This window comes from Nannospalax galili, unplaced genomic scaffold (genome assembly GCF_000622305.1).
Source record: "Nannospalax galili isolate Female #2095 unplaced genomic scaffold, S.galili_v1.0 scaffold475, whole genome shotgun sequence".
Lineage (NCBI taxonomy): Eukaryota > Metazoa > Chordata > Mammalia > Rodentia > Spalacidae > Nannospalax > Nannospalax galili.
In genome coordinates this window covers 3,933,086-3,950,661 of record NW_008339435.1, presented here as the reverse complement: position 1 = coordinate 3,950,661, position 17,576 = coordinate 3,933,086, and the positions used below count along the sequence as shown (strand labels likewise).

The following is a 17,576-nucleotide window of genomic DNA, read 5'->3' as shown; positions in this document are numbered from 1 at the left end:
ATATATATATTCTACCGGTTCTGTTTCTTTGGCGAACCCTGACTAATACAGTGAGCAAGGAAGGAATCAGTCATGTCCAACAGAGAAAACCACAAAACCCTTCTTACAAGGGAAGGAAAGAACAATCAACAATTCAACCAACCAGAACAACCAACAAAAATCACAGGATCACAGCAAACCCCTCTCAATAACAATTTTAAATGCAAATGAGCTAAAGTTACCAGTTAAAAGATGCAGACCATGGTGCCTTTAATCCAAGCACTCAGGAGGCAGAAACAGATTTCTGGGAGCTGAAAGCCAGTCTGGTCTACATAGCAAGCTCTAGGCCAGTCAAAGCTACACAGTGAGACTTTATCTTTAAAAAAAAAATTTTTTTTAAGATACAGACTAAGCAAAGATAATGAGAAAAGCAGGAAATCAACCAACAAGCAAATGAAAGCTATGACAAACTTGTACAACAATTCTCATATCTAATAAAAAGTAAACTTCAAACCAAAACTAGTAAGAGGAATTTCTTACTGTGTAGTACTAAATCCATCAAGAAAATGTAACAACTGTAAATATTTATGCATTATTGAAGCTCTGAAGTTCATAAAAGAATAAAAAGTCACATGTCCCAACATAATAATAATAGGAGACTAATAAACAGGTCTCCCAGGGCCAGGAAGATTGTTCAGCAGGTAAAGATGCTTGCCTTGCCACCAAGCCTGATGACCTGAATTAAAACCCAAAGGCTCATATGGTGAATGGACAGAACCAACACCCACAAGTTGTCCTCTGATCTCCACATACACACATGAAGGCATACTCACAAACATACACACATGCACACACCAAACATAATAAATGCAAAAAACAGTTTTAGTTTAAGCAGATTTCCCAAACTAAAAATCAGGAAAGAAACATCAAAGCAAAATTACATGTCAAATGGATTTTATAGATATCTACAGAATAAATCACCAGACATAGAGAAAATAACTTTATTTTCAGCAGTGCATAGAACCTTCTCTAAAATTAATCACATTAGAGTCCATAAAGTACAACTTAATACAAAAAATTTAATTAAGTCCTTCTATAGTATTAGAATATAGTGAAATAAAAATAGAAATCAGCAGTAGGAGAAACCTCAAAAACTACACAAACACTTAAGAGTCTGGATAATAAACTTTTAAGTGAATAGTGGATAATTTGAGAAATAGAAAAACTTTCAAATTTCTAAAATCAAATGAAAACAACAGCACAACCTACCACAACCTGTGAGATATAATCAAGGCAGTCCTAGAAAGGAAGTTTATAGTTATATGTGCTGACATTTTTTTTTTAATCACAGAGATTGGGCAAGCATGGTAGTGCATGCCTTTAATCCTAGCACTTGGGAGGCAGAGGCAGGTGGATGTCTGTGAGTTCAAGGCCAGCTTGGTCTACATAGTAAGTTCCAGGCCAGCTGGGGATACAGGGAAACCCTGTCTCAAAAAGACCAAAAAATTAAAAATTAAAATTAAAAAAAAAAAACACAGAAATCCCTGATTAGGTAACCTAATGATGTAACTCATGATTCTAGAAAAACAAAAAGAAGCCAAACTCAAATGCAGAAGTCACAAGAAATAAAATGATTAGGGAGAAAATAATAAAATAGAAACTAAAATAATAATACACAAATTCAAAGTACTGGTTCATTGAAATGACTAGCAAGATTGACAAACTCCTAGCCAAACTAAACAAAAAAAAAAAAGAGACTCAAATTAATGAAATTAGAGATGAAAAAGAAGTTACAATAGACTCCAATGAAATCCAGATCATTAGCACATACTTTGAAAATTTACATTCCCAAAAACTGAAGGAGCTAGAATGGATTAATTTATAGATCCATATGACTTACTAAATTAAATCTAGAATATACAAACAATTTAAACAGACCCATAACAATGAGATTGAAGCAGTAATTAAAAGCCTGCTCACAAAGCCCAGATGAATTCACTGTTAATTCTTCCAAAATTTTATGAAAACTTTAATACCAATGCTTCTCAAACTGTTCCACAAATGAGAGAGAAAGAAGACTGGCTTCATTTCACAAAGTGAGTATTAGTATTATTCTGACACTAAAACTGGATACATATGTAATTTAAGGGGAAAAAAATCCACAACTATAGCCCAATCTTCCTGATGAACACAGAAAAAAAATTTCCCTACAATACCCATACAGGCACAAGAAGCACACAGAACACCAAATAGACATGACCAGAACAGAAACTCTCCCACACATATCATTTTAAAAACACTAAATGTTCAGAAAAAAGAGAGAATACTGAAAGCTGCAAGGGAAAAACAACAAATTACATATAACAAAAAACCCATCAAAATTATACCTGACTTTTCATTGCAAACTATAAAAGTCAGAAGAGTTCATAGCAGGACTAGAGAAAGAAAGCAAATAAAGGTATAATTACAGAAACACAAAACAGGACCAAGAACACAAACAAAACTTAAAATGACAGCAAACAATAAACATCTTTCAATAATAATTTTAAATATCAAGTCTCAACTACCCAGTCAAAAGACACAGACTAGTTGAATGGATTGGAAAACAAAATCCATCTTTTTGTTGTCTGCAAGAAATTCATCTCACCTTAAAGGCTAGGCACTATCTTAGGGTGAAAGGATGGGAAAAAAATATTCCAAGAAAATGGCACTAAGAAATAAGCAGGTGTTGCAATTCTAGTATCTGACACAATAGATTGCAAATTGAAACTAATCAGAAGAGCTAAAGAAGATCATTTCATTCTAATCAAGAGAAGAATTGACCATGAAGACATTATGATCATTAACATGTATGCGCCAAACTCTTATGCACCCAATTTCATGAAGAGTACAACAGGACTTCAAGACACATATTACAGTAAGTACATGACTTTAGCTGGTGTGGTGGCACACGCCTTTAATCCCAGCACTCTGGAAGCAGAGGCAGGCAGATCTCTGTGAATTTGAGGAGGAAAGGAACTCAGTTCCCACCTTGGGCCCCCTGAGTGATGAACTGTGACCCAGGAGATGTAAGCTAAATAAATGCTTTCCTCCCCAAGTTGGTAGTAGTCAGAGTTTTGTCACAACAATGGAGAATCAAACTAGAACAACATCCTACTATATGGCTTGTGGGGTCATGATAGGCACTCCAGTCACATGGTGACATGGTGGCCCACTGTCAAACGTTCAGTTTCAACTAAGGCCCAAAAGCAGGCTAAGAGCTGTCTCTCAAAGGGAGATAGTTGTCTGCAGATGAAGGCAAAGCCTTCTTCCAAAATTCCAACAGACTCCGCTGTGATTCCTCTATGGGGGCCTGCCAGAAACTGCAAACAGCATCTCTATCTGCCACTGATACTTCAAGCACCATCGGGTCTGCTAGACCATATGGTCCAAGGGGCAGAACAGCTTGCCTGGACCTGTTGAAGGGCCCTTTCCTGTTCCAGGCCCCAATCAAACGTAGCTGCCTTCTGAGTCACTTGATATAAGGAATGTGCTGCCTCCAGAAACCAAAGAGACCCACTAAGCATTGTGCTTCTTTCTTGGTGGAGGGAGGGGCCAAGTGCAACAACTTATTCTTCACCTTAGAAGGAATGTCTCTGCATACTCCACACCACTCAACTCCTAGAAGAAGGCCCTTGAATTTTGGTTCGATTTATTTCCCATCCTCTCATGCGCATATGCTTTACCAACAAGTCCAGACTGTCTGCTACCTCCTGCTCACTGGATCCAATCAGCATAACATCATCAATATAGTGGACCAGTGTGATATTTTGTGGAAGAGTCAGGCGATCAAGATCCCTTCGAACCAAGTTATGCCACAATGCTGGAGAGTTAATATACCCTTGAGGCAGGACAGTAAAGGTATACTGTTGGCCTTGCCAACTGAAAGCAAATTGCTTCTGGTGGCCCTTATGAACTGGTATCGAGAAGAAAGCACTTGCCAGATCAATAGCTGCATACCAGGTACCAGAAGATGTATTAATCTGCTCAAGTAAGGAAACCACATCTGGTATATAACAGCTGTAATTGAAGTCACTACTTATTAAGTTTTTGATAGTAAACTGTCAGTCTCCATAACCCATCTGTCTTCTGCACAGGCTAAATAGAGTTAAAGGGAGATGTGGTGGAATCACCACCCCTGCATCTTCCAAATCCTTGATGGTAGCACTAATTTCTGCAATCCTTCCAGGGATGCAATACTGTTTTTGGTTCACTATTTTCCCTGGCAGAGGTAATTCCAGGGCTTTCCATTTGGCCTTTCCAACCATAATAGCCCTCACTCCACAGGTCAGGGAACCAATGTGGGGGTTCTGCCAATTCCTAAGTGTATCTATCCCTATTATATATTCTGGTACTGAAGAAATAACCACAGGATGAATTTGGGGGTCCACTAGACCCACAGTCAGTCGGACTTCAGCCAAAATTCCATTTACCACCTGACCTCCATAAGCCCTTACTTTAACTGGAGGGCCACAATGCTTTTTAGGGTCTCCCGGAATCAGTGTCAACTCAGAACCAGTATCTAATAGGCCGCGGAAAGTCTGATTATTTCCTTTTTCTCAATGTACAGTTACTCTAGTAAAAGGCCGCAGGTCTCTCTGGGGAAGGATGAGGGAAAGACAAACAGCATAACTCTTTGGTATACAGTACCAAACAAGGGCCTTCCTCAAGGGCATCCGGCCTTCCCTTTATTCAAGGGGTTCTGGGTCTGTAAACTGTCTCAAGTCTGGAAATTGGCTGACTGAGCGGGATTCTCTATTGCTATGATCTAATACTGACTTCCTGTCATTTGTCCTAGAGCTCTTCTGTTTATACAGATTAAAAAAAAATTAGTAGGCTTCTTATGTACTTGGTCCCTGGGAACACCATGATTGATTAGCCAGTACCAAAGATCCATTCAGGTCATGCCATTATAGGTATTGTTTTGCCTTTGCCACCCATTACAATAGGTATGCTCACCTTGTCTTTGGCAATTCAATACCACCACCTGACCCCTACTCCGAGGTCCTGTTACACCTATTATATTTACATTTAATTTATGCAATTGAGCAGCAGCATCACCAACTGTAAGATGTGGCATAAGGAAAAAAGCAAAAACAAAGTTCTTCAAATGTTCTGGTGAGTCTCTCAGTACTTTCCATCTTATAAAATCAGTAAAAGCAAGGCTGGAGAGATGGCTCAGCGGTTAAGAACATTGACTCTTCTTGCAGAAGACCTGGGTTTGAATCCCAGCACCTACATGGCAGCTAACAACTGTCCATAACTCCAGTTCTAGGGGATCCGACAGCCAATTCTGTCCTCCGAGGGCATTGCACACCACAGGTGACCAAACATCTTCAGAACTGTAGCCACTGTTAAGATACCTACATTCCTGTAAACAAACCCCTTCTGATACCCATGTAAGCAAGTCCAGTGAAATTTATTGTGCCACCAAATAAATAAATAAATAAATAAATAAATAAATAAATAAATAAATAAATAAAATTAGTAAAAGGTGAATGTCCTCTGGGCCCTCCCACTGTGGAGGATTTGGTTTTGAACTGCAAATCCACTCCAGCATGCCAGTTTGCCTGAGCCTTACAATCCCTTCATCAATACTAAGCCAAGGGATATCAGGCATCTCCAGCTCTCTGTCAGTAGGCCATCTTTTGATAGATACCTTGGCCAACCAATCTAAAAAACTTTTAACACCTTTTTTAACTGCACGAGCTTCCATATTAAACCTAGAATCTCCAGTCAGGGGACCCATGTCAATAAACTCAGCCTGACCCAATTTTATGTTCCTTCCACTATCGTCCCATACCCTTAAAAATCCATTCCCAGACATATTCATTAGACTTCTGCTTGAATGAATTAGCAAATTCACTAAGTTCTTTAGTGGTGTGGTGCACCTCCTCACTGGACCACATTTTCTATCTCTCCTCTAGGAGTCTGTTTAGCTTTGAGTCTAGTTATAGGTCTAGAGGCAACAATAACTGAGCCCTGAAGGACATCAGCTTTGTCTTGCTGAATGGGATTAGTTTCCTCAGGCAAGGGTGGGGAGGATGGGTCTGCAGGTTTGTGGGAATACATTCTCTGCAAAGGGTGGGGAGATTAATTCATCAGGTGAAGTAAATTCCTCAGAGTCTGAGGATTCAAAATCCTCATCAGGGTTCCCCACACATTTCTATCCCATGTGTCAGGCAGGATTCCAATCTTTCCCTATCAGTGCCCTCACCTTTACTGCTGACACTCTTCAAGGCTGGGAATTAAATTTGCTTTGTAGGTCAGCCAAATGTGTAAGGGCTCCAGCTTGATTTTCTGCAGCATTAGCTCTCTGGCTGCTAGAGAGATTCTCTTCCAGGGCACACCTGGCAGCTTTTAAAGTGTTTATTTGAATCTGGAGCTGGTAAATTTTATCATTAAGCTTGTCGTTTATCTCGATCACTTTATCCAGAGATGCTAGAAGTAACTAGCCAACATCATTATTTTTCTTATTTTTCCACAAATTGTCAAATGTTTCATTATAGAATCACTAAATTCCTTGCTCCTCACAAGAGGTGAGTTAAACGACTCAAATGTGTTTATCTTCCTAATTGTTTCAAATAGTCTACACCATGGATTTTCAGTGTTCTCCATACTACCTGAAGACTCCGAGTTGGAGAGCCTGCTTCAGATACCAACAAGCCCATTAAAGAAATTCATCCTTTCAATTCTGTTTCTCTAGAACCACTCCTGGTACCACAATCTGTATTAGTCAGGGTTCTCTAAAGAAACAGAACCAGTAGAATGAATGCATATAGGGATTTATCAGATTAGCTCACAGGATAGAGTCTGAGTAGTCCAACAATGGCTGCACCACACTGGAGAGGCTGAGAATCCAGCAGTTGCTCAGTCCACAAGGCTGGATGTCTCAGTAGTCCCAATCTGGCACTGAAGGTCTGATGAATTCCCAAAGATTGGCTAGTCTTCAGTCTAGAGCAGCAAGAGGAATTCACAAATGAGAGAGAAGGCAAGCAGCAAAAAGCAAGCGCTCTCCTCTGCCATGGCCTTTTGTAGGGGCTGCCATCAGAAGGTCATACCCACATTTAGGGTGTGTCTTCCAGCTTCAGATGATCCAATCAAGAAGATCTCTCTCGTTTCAGTTAATCCCAGATCCAGTCAGGTTGACACCCAGGATTAGCCATCAAACTATGCACTAAAGTCACAAAGATATTTATTAAGACATAGTGCCTCAAGACACAATCATAGGAGACAGAAAAATAATGCTTAGGACTTTACTAAAAAAGAGGGTGGGCAAGTACAAAAGAAATTAACAAACAAATTTAAAGTAAGGGGCACATTTTGGGTAGAGGAAGCAGTCAAAAGCATTAGGTGAGATAAGAATACAAAATGTAGGGGCTGGAGAGATGGCTCAGCAGTTAAGAACACTGGATGTTCCTGCAGAAGACCCAGGTTCAAATCCCAACACCCACATGGCAGCTAACAAACGTCTGTAACTCCTGTTCCAGGGGATCCAACGGCCTCTTCTATCCTCCGTGGGCATTGCACGACACGGGTGCACTTACCTACATGCAGGCAATACACTTATACACATAAAAAAAAAAATACAAAATGTGGGGCCAGAAAAATGGCTCTGTGTGTATAACGCTTGCTGCTCAAGCATGAGGATCAAGGTTCAGAACATCAGAGTTAAAAGCCCACCTGTAAACCCAGTGTTCAGGAAGTGGAGAGAGGGAATCCCTGGAGCAAGCTAGCTAGCCAGGCTACCTGAATTGGTGAGTTCTGGGTTTAAGTGAGAGACCCTGCCTCAACATATACAGTACAGAGTAATCTAAGAAGACAGTGTCAACTTCTGACCTCCATACAAACACACATGGTGCAAACATGCATATACACATGAACACAATTATATACAAATATATATACATATATAAAATGTAGCAAAAGTAAAACAATTTCAATAACTTTCAAAATAAAGTAGTAACAGTAATAAAGCAGTAAGTATAAAGTAAAATTAGCAAGCATAAGTTAGCAAGAACCAGATAATTATTTATCATTGAAAAAATATTTTCAAGAATAGAAAAACAGGGCTAGAGAGATGGCACAGCCGTTAAAGGCTAACAAATCAAAACATCACAGAATAGAAAAATAACAAATCTTTACTGTGTTTTGGAAGGTGCATCATGTTTTACCCAGTATATTATGTCTCAAAATTGTTGTGACACTTGAATATATTTTGAAAAATCTCAGTACTAAGACATTCAAAGTCCTTCATAAATGGATACACTTACGTCTCATCTCATCTGCCTGAGTTCTCTAAGACATAGCCACATCACTCAGTATAACAAGTATACTTTTACCTTCACACTTCTTTGACTTGCACAAGTCACGGCTTTTTACCGTCTCCCCCAAGATCTCTCTAATGAACTATTAATCAAGGAACAGGTCAACAGTGTTATCCTAATGCCTTTCCAAATGTCTTATTCTGAAAAGAGCTAGTAACTTCTTTCATGCCTTTCCCACAGGATTCATTATTTATGAAATATCTGATTGCTTCATTTGTTTCAAGCACTGTTCTAAGCACTTGTAATGAACCAATGAACAGAAAAGAATTTGAATGGACACACTATAAAGAAACGATGACAGAAATGCTAATTGCCAGAGGTGACCAATACCCCATGTGCATATTAATCAAAACATCCCATTGTACATCCTAAATACAGAAAATATAATGCACTGTCCAAAGCAACTGAAAATTAGTGTCTTTTTCCTGCATGTTGTTGAAACTTTGAAAAAGGTTAAAAGTATGAAAAAGGAAAAAGAGAAGCGTATGTACTTTGAAAAAGTTGTCGAGTGATTCAATGATGCCCTCTTCCAACTGATCCAACCCAAGTTTAAGATATTAGTACTAAAACGTATCATAAAAAATTTGTGACAACAGTTAAAATTTAGAAAATCATAAGAGGAATATATAAGATACATTGTATTCTTATAAAAATTCTTACTTGTCTTTTCCTCCAATTGGTTAATTTTATTTCTGGATTCCTCTAGCACTAATATTAAATCTTTCATTTTATTTTCTTTCTCGGCATTTTGTATCAATAATAGTGATACCTAAAATAAAAATTTTAAAACAGTACAAAGGTAAAAAGCTAAATATAGCACTTTAGCACTTATACTCACCTATAATTATTTTACAAACTTTTTTACATACTTTTCTTCACAGACCTTTTTCTTTTGAGAATTTGGTTTAAAAATAAAGTTAAGATGCAAAAGCATATATACTTCTTAACTATGATATCTTCTAGCAATTCAGAGAAGATAAGAAACAGAATAGGATACATTTTTATATATCACTTTCTATTTGAGAAGAAGGTTTAAAGAAAAGACATAATAAAATCTAAAATACATATTCTTGCAAACATCAGAAAATACAGGCATACCATTTTCAAGTTTCCCACTATGTGATTATTAATAGAAAGAATCAACAGAATGTTTTAGTAGTTCCTTTTACTGGTGTTACAGATAGTAATTTCAAAATAAACTTTAAAAATGTGACTTGGGGGGCCGGGCATGGTGGCGCACGCCTTTAATCCCAGCACTCAGGAGGCAGAGGCAGGCGGATCTCTGTGAGTTCAAGGCCAGCCTGGTCCACATAGTGAGTTCCAGGACAGCTGGGGCTACAGGGAGACCCTGTCTCAAAAAGACCAAAAAGAAAAAGAAAAAGAAAATTTAAAAATGTGAATTGGGTTGCCAATGATCATCTTCACATTTTATTAGGGATTTTTTAAACAAAATTTCTCAAAAATATTTTTTCAGCAATGTAAACTGATATAAATATTGTAGATTCACTGATTCAAAACCACTGAAAGCTAGTCTTCAATGAGTGCATATCTGAATCATGAAAATAAATTTGACAAGGCAAAAGGCTAAATATTTGGATAGAAACTAAATATTAAAAATTTTTCATAAATTTATGTTGGCAAATACAAACTCTTCTTTGAAATTTTAAATATTTTATGAATTAGCAAATATAAAGAATACAGAACTATATCTCAGAATAATTAAAAGAATTTAAATGTACTCATTATAAAGTTTAACTGATTGGAATGCTAATTACCCTAAACTGATCACAACTTGATGTGGACAAGAATCAAAACATTGCACTGTACCTCATTAAAATGCACAAACACTACGTGTTGGTTAAAAAAAATTACAATTATATGTTAAAAAAGAATATAGGGGCTGGAGAGATGGCTCAGCAGTTAAGAGCACTGACTGCTCTTGCGAAGGACCTGGGTTCGATTCCCAGCACCCACATGGCAGCTAACAACTGTCTGTAACTCCAGTTCCAGGGGATCTGACACCCTCCTCTGACCTCCGTAGGCACTGCGCGGCACAGGTACACTTACACACACGCAGACAATACACTCATACACATAAAATTAAAATACAAAATAAATAAATAAAAATAAAAAATAAAAACCTGATTTTCCTTGTCATTAATTTCCTTCTTATATTCTTCTTCAAGATGTTGGATTTTTTCATAATCTTCCTTTACTTTAAAAGTAAAATAAATATACCATAATGTTTTATCATAATTATAAAACTTTTCTATTACCAATAAAGTTTAAAAATTATTTCACTTCCATATTTATCTCAAAATTATACTAAACCTCAAAAGTTTCTGATAAGTTAAAACTGATATTTATTTTCTTACTGTTAATTTTGTTTGATAAAATAGTGAAATTAAATAATATCCATAGCTTAAAATTCTGTAGTTTTTTTTTTGGGGGGGGGGAGCTGAGGACCGAACCCAGGGCCTTATGCTTGCTAGGCAAGTCCTCTACCACTGAGCTAAATCCCCAACTCCAAAATTCTGTAGATCTTATAGCAGAACTTATATAAAACTTTATTCTTTACAACACACTAATCTAAAAGAGCAAATCTTATATATGTTATACAATATATAGTATATATACTTTACCAAGAAATATATAAGACAAAACTATACTTCTAAAAAGCTAAATATAAGCCATAATAGATTTAATTTCATAGAAAATACAGTTTTAAGCCCAAACAATATTTTGAATATGTATTAATCCCCTGTCACAATTCACAAGATTTTGAGAGACTTACAAAAAAGATGAGATAATGTGAAATGTAAAATAGTTGAGAGCATTAAGCTGAAGGAATGAACATTCTAATTAAATCTAATAAAAATATAAATAGCAAAATGTAACATTAAAATTAAATAGGACTCCTACATTTAAAATGCGTTTCCAGTCTAGAATTCTCAGCTTGCACACGAAGTTCCTCAAAAGCAATTACCATTTTCTGGAATATAAAAAGTTTAAGAATCAGACTTTTTCTATACTTTTCTTCAAACTTTGAATAGATCACTAAATTTAAACATGTAATCATTGTATATAAATCCACACAACTTTGAATAATAAAAATCCTATAACAGGGGCTGGAGAGATGTCTCAGCAGTTAAGAACACTGACTATTCTTGCAGAAGACCCGGGTTTGAATTCCAGCATGCATATGGCAGTTAACAGGGATTCCAACAGTCTCTTCTGTCCTCCGTGTGCATTGCACAACATGGGTGCACTTAACTACATGCAGGTAATACATGCATACACATAAAATTAAAAATAATAAATAAAACATTTTTTTAAATCCTATAACATAATAATTTACTAGAAAGATATCAAGAGGTGCCAATAATGCAACCAGTGAGATGCTTCAGCAGTTGAAGACACTGACTTAAGCCTGACAATTGGAATTTGATCCCAGGAACCCACATGGAGGAAGGAGAGAACTGACTCCTGTGGGCTGTCCTCTGGTCTCCACACGTGCACCATGGCACAAACACACACACACACACAACACACACACACACACACACACACACACACACACACACACACACGTTTTTTAAAAATTTAAAGAGTGCCGGGGCTCGAGAGATGACTCAGCAGTTAAGAGCACTGACTGCTCTTGAAGAGGACCCAGGTTCGATTCCCAGCCACCCACATGACAGCTACAAACCGTCCTTAACTCCAGTTCCAGGGGAATCCGAAGCCCTCTTCTGACCTCCACGGCACTGCACGACACAGGTGCACTTACATACATGCAGGCAATACACTCATACACATAAAATGAAAAAAATAAATGAAATATAAAAAAAAATTTAAAGAGTGCCCCTATGATGTTTCCCTGGCACAGGAAACATGTAAGATAATGGAAAATAGCAACAAAATGAATATTGTCTATTGTCACTCTAGTCTCTTAATAAGACATTTTAACATATAGTAATAACTTGCCTCAATCCACAAGATTTGAAGGGGCTTACAAAAGCAAATATAATAATAGCATAACTGTTATTTTATATTTTCTTGTGCTTAGTGAATTTATTTCTTCCTACTACAATAAGCCAACCTTTCCCCATAAAAATTCTAAATTATATTTGCATCACTTGTTAGCATGTGTTTACTCAACAATCAATAAATCTTGCCTTGCAAAATTATTTTATTCATGCATTAATCTACTAAGTATTTACTAAATGTCTATTATGTATCTGGAACTATTTTAGGCACTTGGAATAGAATTAATCCCAGTACTTGGGAGGCAGAGGCAGGCAGATCTCTGGAAGTTCAAGAAGAGCCTGGTCTACATAACGAGTTCCAAGCCAGTCCCACTACAGGGAGACACTGTCTCAAAAATCCCCCCCCCCCAAAAGACTTATATTCAGCATAAGAATATACACACATGTAAAATGACTATGTGTATATATCAAATAACTTTCAGGTATTTTTAACTACTTTTCAATGAAGTTAAATGAAGAGATACAGAATAATTGGATAAATATATTTAGATTAACAGTACAGTTAGAGAAACAAAAGGAAAGCATAATGTTTATAAGTGCACATAAGAAATTGAACATAAAACTGCTGTACACACAGAACTCAAAAAACCAAGATCATAATGTATTTGGTAAAGCTAAGACATAAAAAAGAATGACTACAGCAGAACAGCAAAATAGTAAAGCTAGAACATGAGACAACAAAAAATCAAGAGCAAGATTAATAATACTTAATATTTTTTTCAACTTAATGGTTGTATGTTTCAATGTGCTAGTCTCTTGGCACAAATTCAATAAATACTTAATAACTTAAATAGTATTACCAACACGTAATTAAAAAGCTACTGCAGGACTGGGATAATGGCTCAGCAATTAAAGTGCTTGCTATGAGTTCAGATGCAAAGTGAGAATTGTATCCCAAATATAATTCCTCTCGGAGACAGAGACAGAGACATAAACAGAGACAGGAAAGAGATCCTTGGAACAAGCTAGCTAGTGAGACTAGTCATATTGGCAAGCTCTGGGTTTAAGAAACTGCCTTGGGGCTGGAAAGATGAATCAGCAGTTAAGAGCACTTGCTGCTCTTACAGAGATCCCAGGTTCTATTTCCAATACCCACATGGTAGCTAACCATCTATAACTCCAGTTCCAGGGGATCTAATGCCCCTTTCTGACCTCCATGGGCACTGGACAACATGGATGTATTTACACTCATATACATAAAATAAAAATAATAAATTTTTGAAGTGCAGACTGCACAGCTTCCTGGGCCCAGCAGCTTTCCTGGGTAAGTTTGGTGGCACCCACTGCTCCTTGACTCCCCCAGCCTTATTCACCCTCCCAACTCCCCCACCACACCTCTCCTCTTAGCAGGGACACTGGCCCATTTCTTGTCTTGGCACCCCAAACCTCTGGACTGACCTCTTGGCCAAGACTCCCCACTGCTTCCTGATCCTTTGAACCTAGACCAACCAAATTTCTCCCTGTAGTCCCTGGGAGCCCTCAGGGCCTCTTCCCATCCCTGCCTCCTTTTGCGTCTCTGGGTGGCCCAGCTCCTCAGCTTTGTGGAACCAGCATCTTTCCTGGAGTGATCCAGACATTTGGAGAAAGCCTGAGAGCATCTGATCCTAATCTAACTTGGGACTCTGTGGGACCTCCTTAGCAGGAAGACAAAAATCAATTTGGCCCCTCCAATACATAACCAAAAAAGAGAACCTGAAGCCTAGTCCAACCAGCTTTTCATGCCCGACAAAAACCACAAAATTTACAAAAAGAAGCAGACCTTAACTCAACAAAAGGAAGGCTTGGGTCTCACAAAAGAATCAGAAGCTACAAAAGAAATCCACATGTCAAATTCACAGCAAAAAAATAACAACATGAAAAACCCAAATAATATATCCCAACCAAGTACCAACATTCCTGTAGAGGAGTGTAATAAGAACACCCTGGATATAATACAGGACATGAAATTCAAAAGAACAATTATAAACATGATAAAAGAATTCAATGAATTTAAAGACCACACAAACAAAGAAATCAAAGAACTGAAAGAAGATTGGGGTAAACTGCTGAACGAATTCAGAAGAGTGAGAAATACTGAAGAATAATCAGGCTAAAATGAAGAAGGAAGTGAAACACTCAATAAGCCAACTAGAAACGACAGGAGAAAGCCTCACCAATAGGATAAATGAAATGGAAAACAGAGTATCAAGACTGGAAGATAAAGTGGATGAATTAGACCACTCAAGCAAAGATTATAACAATTTTTAAAAATACAAGAATGGAATATGCAGGAATTGTGTAACACTATAAAAAGACCAAACTTACAAATCATAGGCATAAAGGAAAGAGAAGAATCTCAGGATAACGATATGGACGAAATCTTCAACAGGAATGTGGAAGAAAATTTCCCAAAATTAAAAAAAAGACATGCCCATACAAATACAAGAAGCATTTAGAACACTAAACATACAGAACAAAGAGAGAATACTGAAAGCTGCAAAAGAAAAACAACAAGTCACATATAAAGGAAAACCCATTAGGATTACAGCTGACTTTTCAGTGCAAACTGTGAAAGCCAGAAGAGCCTGGACCAAAGTACTACCAGTTCTAAATGACCACAGATGCCAACCCAGATTTCTTTACCCAGCCAAACTGTCTATTATAGTCAAAGGGGAAAGAAAAATCTTCCAAGACATAAACAGGCTGAAAGAATTCATGTCCACAAAACCAACCCTTCAGAGAGTTCTTGAAGCAATACAAAGAGCAGAAGAAAGGAACAACTATATCCAACGGGTTACAGAACGAAACTTAATGAAGGTAAAATTGTAGAAATGCACTGCTACACCAAGTATGTACACATCTGTCGTTAATAACTTTAAATATCAATGGACTGATTTACCCAGTCAAAAGACACAAACTAGTTGAATGGATTAAGAAACAAAATCCATCTTTTTGTTGTCTGCAAGAAATTCATCTCACTTTCAAGGACAAGCACTACCTTAAGGTGAAAGGATGGAAAAGAATATACCAAACGAATGGTACTAAAGAAAAAGCAAGTGTTGCAATTCTAATATCACAAAATAGACTTCAAACTAAAACTAATCAGAAGAGATAAAGAGGGCCACTTCATTCTGATCAAAGGAACAATTGACCAAGAAGATATTAGAATCATGCACCAAACTCTGGTACGCCTAACTTCATAAAAATAGTTCTACAGGACTTAAGACCCAGATTAATCCCAACTCATTAATAATAGGGGACTTCAATACCCCATTGTCGCCATTAAATAGGTCAACAGGACAGAGAATTAACAGAGAGACATCTGAATTAAACAATACCATACATCAAATGGGCCTAACAGACATCTAGCAAATATCCCACCCAAGCACCAAAGAATACTTTCTATTCAGTGCCCCATGGAACTTTCTCCAAAATCAACCATATACTGAGGCACAAAAGAAGCCTCAACAAATACAAAAAGATTGAAATAATTCTATGCATTCTATCAAACCATAATGCAATAAAGCTTAAAATCAGCACCAGAAGAAGCCCTAGTAACTACATGAACACATGGAGATTAAACAACACACTCCTGAATGATGAATGGATCAAAGGAGAAATTAGAAAAGAAATAAATGTATTTCTGGAACTAAATGAAAAGGACAATACAACACAACAAAACCCCTGGGACATGGTGAAAGTCTTAGAGGGAAGTTTATAGCTCTAAGTGCCTACATCAAAAAATCAGAAAGCACACAAATAAATGACTTAACACTGCAACTCAACACACTTGAAAAGCAACAGCAAACAAAACCCAAACCCAAATCAACAAAATCAGAGATGAAAGGGGAAACATCACAACAGACACCAGAAAGATACAGAACATTATAAGGGAATACTTTAAAAAACTATACACTACCAAATTTGAAAACCTAAAAGAAATGGACAGGTATCTAAAAGCATGGAAACCACCAAAACTAAACCAGGAAGAGATCAAGAGCCTAAACAGACCCATAACACATAAGAAAATTGAAACAGTACTACAAAACCTTCCAACTAAAAAAAGCCCAGGACCACATGGATTTACAGCAGAATTCTACCAGACATTTTAAGCTCTATATCCAATACTTCTTAATTTATCCAAGAAGATAGAAAAGGGGGGAGAACTTCCAAATTCCTTCTATGATGCCAGCATCACTCTAATACCAAAGCCAGGTAAAGATACAACCAAAAAAGAAAACTATAGACCCAAATCCTTAATGAACATAGATGCAAAAATTCTCTACAAATACTTGCAAACTGCCTACAGAAACACATCAAAAAAGATCATCCACCATGATTAAGTCGGCTTTATTCCAGAGATGCAGGGATGGTTCAATATATACAAGTCAATAAACCTCACAAATCATATAAATGGACTCAAAGACAAGAACCACATGGTCATCTCAATAGATGCAGAGAAGATCTCAACATGCATTTATGTTCAAAGTCCTAGAGTGAATTGCACTGAAGGGAATATACCTCAACATAATTAAAGCCATATACAACAAACCCACAGCCAACATCATTCTAAATGGAGAAAAACTGGAAAAATTCCCATTAAAATCAAGAAACAAGGCTGTCCACGATCTTCATTCTTTTTTAACATAGTGCTTGAAACTCTTGCAAGAGCAATAAGATAAGTGAAGGAAATTAAAAGAGTAATAATTGGAAAAGAAGAGATCAAATTATCCTTTCTTACAGACGATATATCTGAGATGACAAAAATTCCACCAGAAAACTCATAGAAATTATTAACACTTTCAGTAGAGTGGCAGGTTACGAAATTAATCCACAAAAGTCTGTAGCCTTTCTATATACCAATAACAAGCAATCAGAGCAAGAGTACAGGGAAATACTCCCTCTTACAATAGCTGCAAAAAAATAAAATATCTCAGAATAAACCTGACCACAATGAAAAATTTAAATCTTTAAAAGAGACTGAGGAAGACATCAGAAGATGGAGGGACCTCTCATGTGGAAGAATTAATATGGTGAAAATGACCATCCTACCAAAAGCCATTTATAGATTCAATGCAATGCCAATCAAAATCCTAATGATATTCTTCACAAAATTGGAAAAAAAAATATTCTAAGAGCCATACGGAAGCACAAAGACCTCGGATAGCCAAAGCAACCCTGAGCACTAAGAGCAATGCCAGGGGGA

General features: G+C 37.1%; 1 protein-coding gene across 1 annotated transcript in view; it reads right to left on the bottom strand.

Moving 5' to 3' along the window:
* Sycp1 (synaptonemal complex protein 1) overlaps positions 1-17,576 on the bottom strand; it is a 152,282-nt gene that overhangs the window by 107,962 nt on the left and 26,744 nt on the right. Inside the window, exons 10-12 of the mRNA XM_008834012.2 lie at positions 11,268-11,337; positions 10,487-10,560; positions 9,006-9,114 (exon numbers count right to left, since the gene is read on the bottom strand). Of these exons, the coding sequence (XP_008832234.1) occupies positions 9,006-9,114; positions 10,487-10,560; positions 11,268-11,337 (253 nt within the window). The remainder of the gene's footprint in view (positions 1-9,005; positions 9,115-10,486; positions 10,561-11,267; positions 11,338-17,576) is intronic.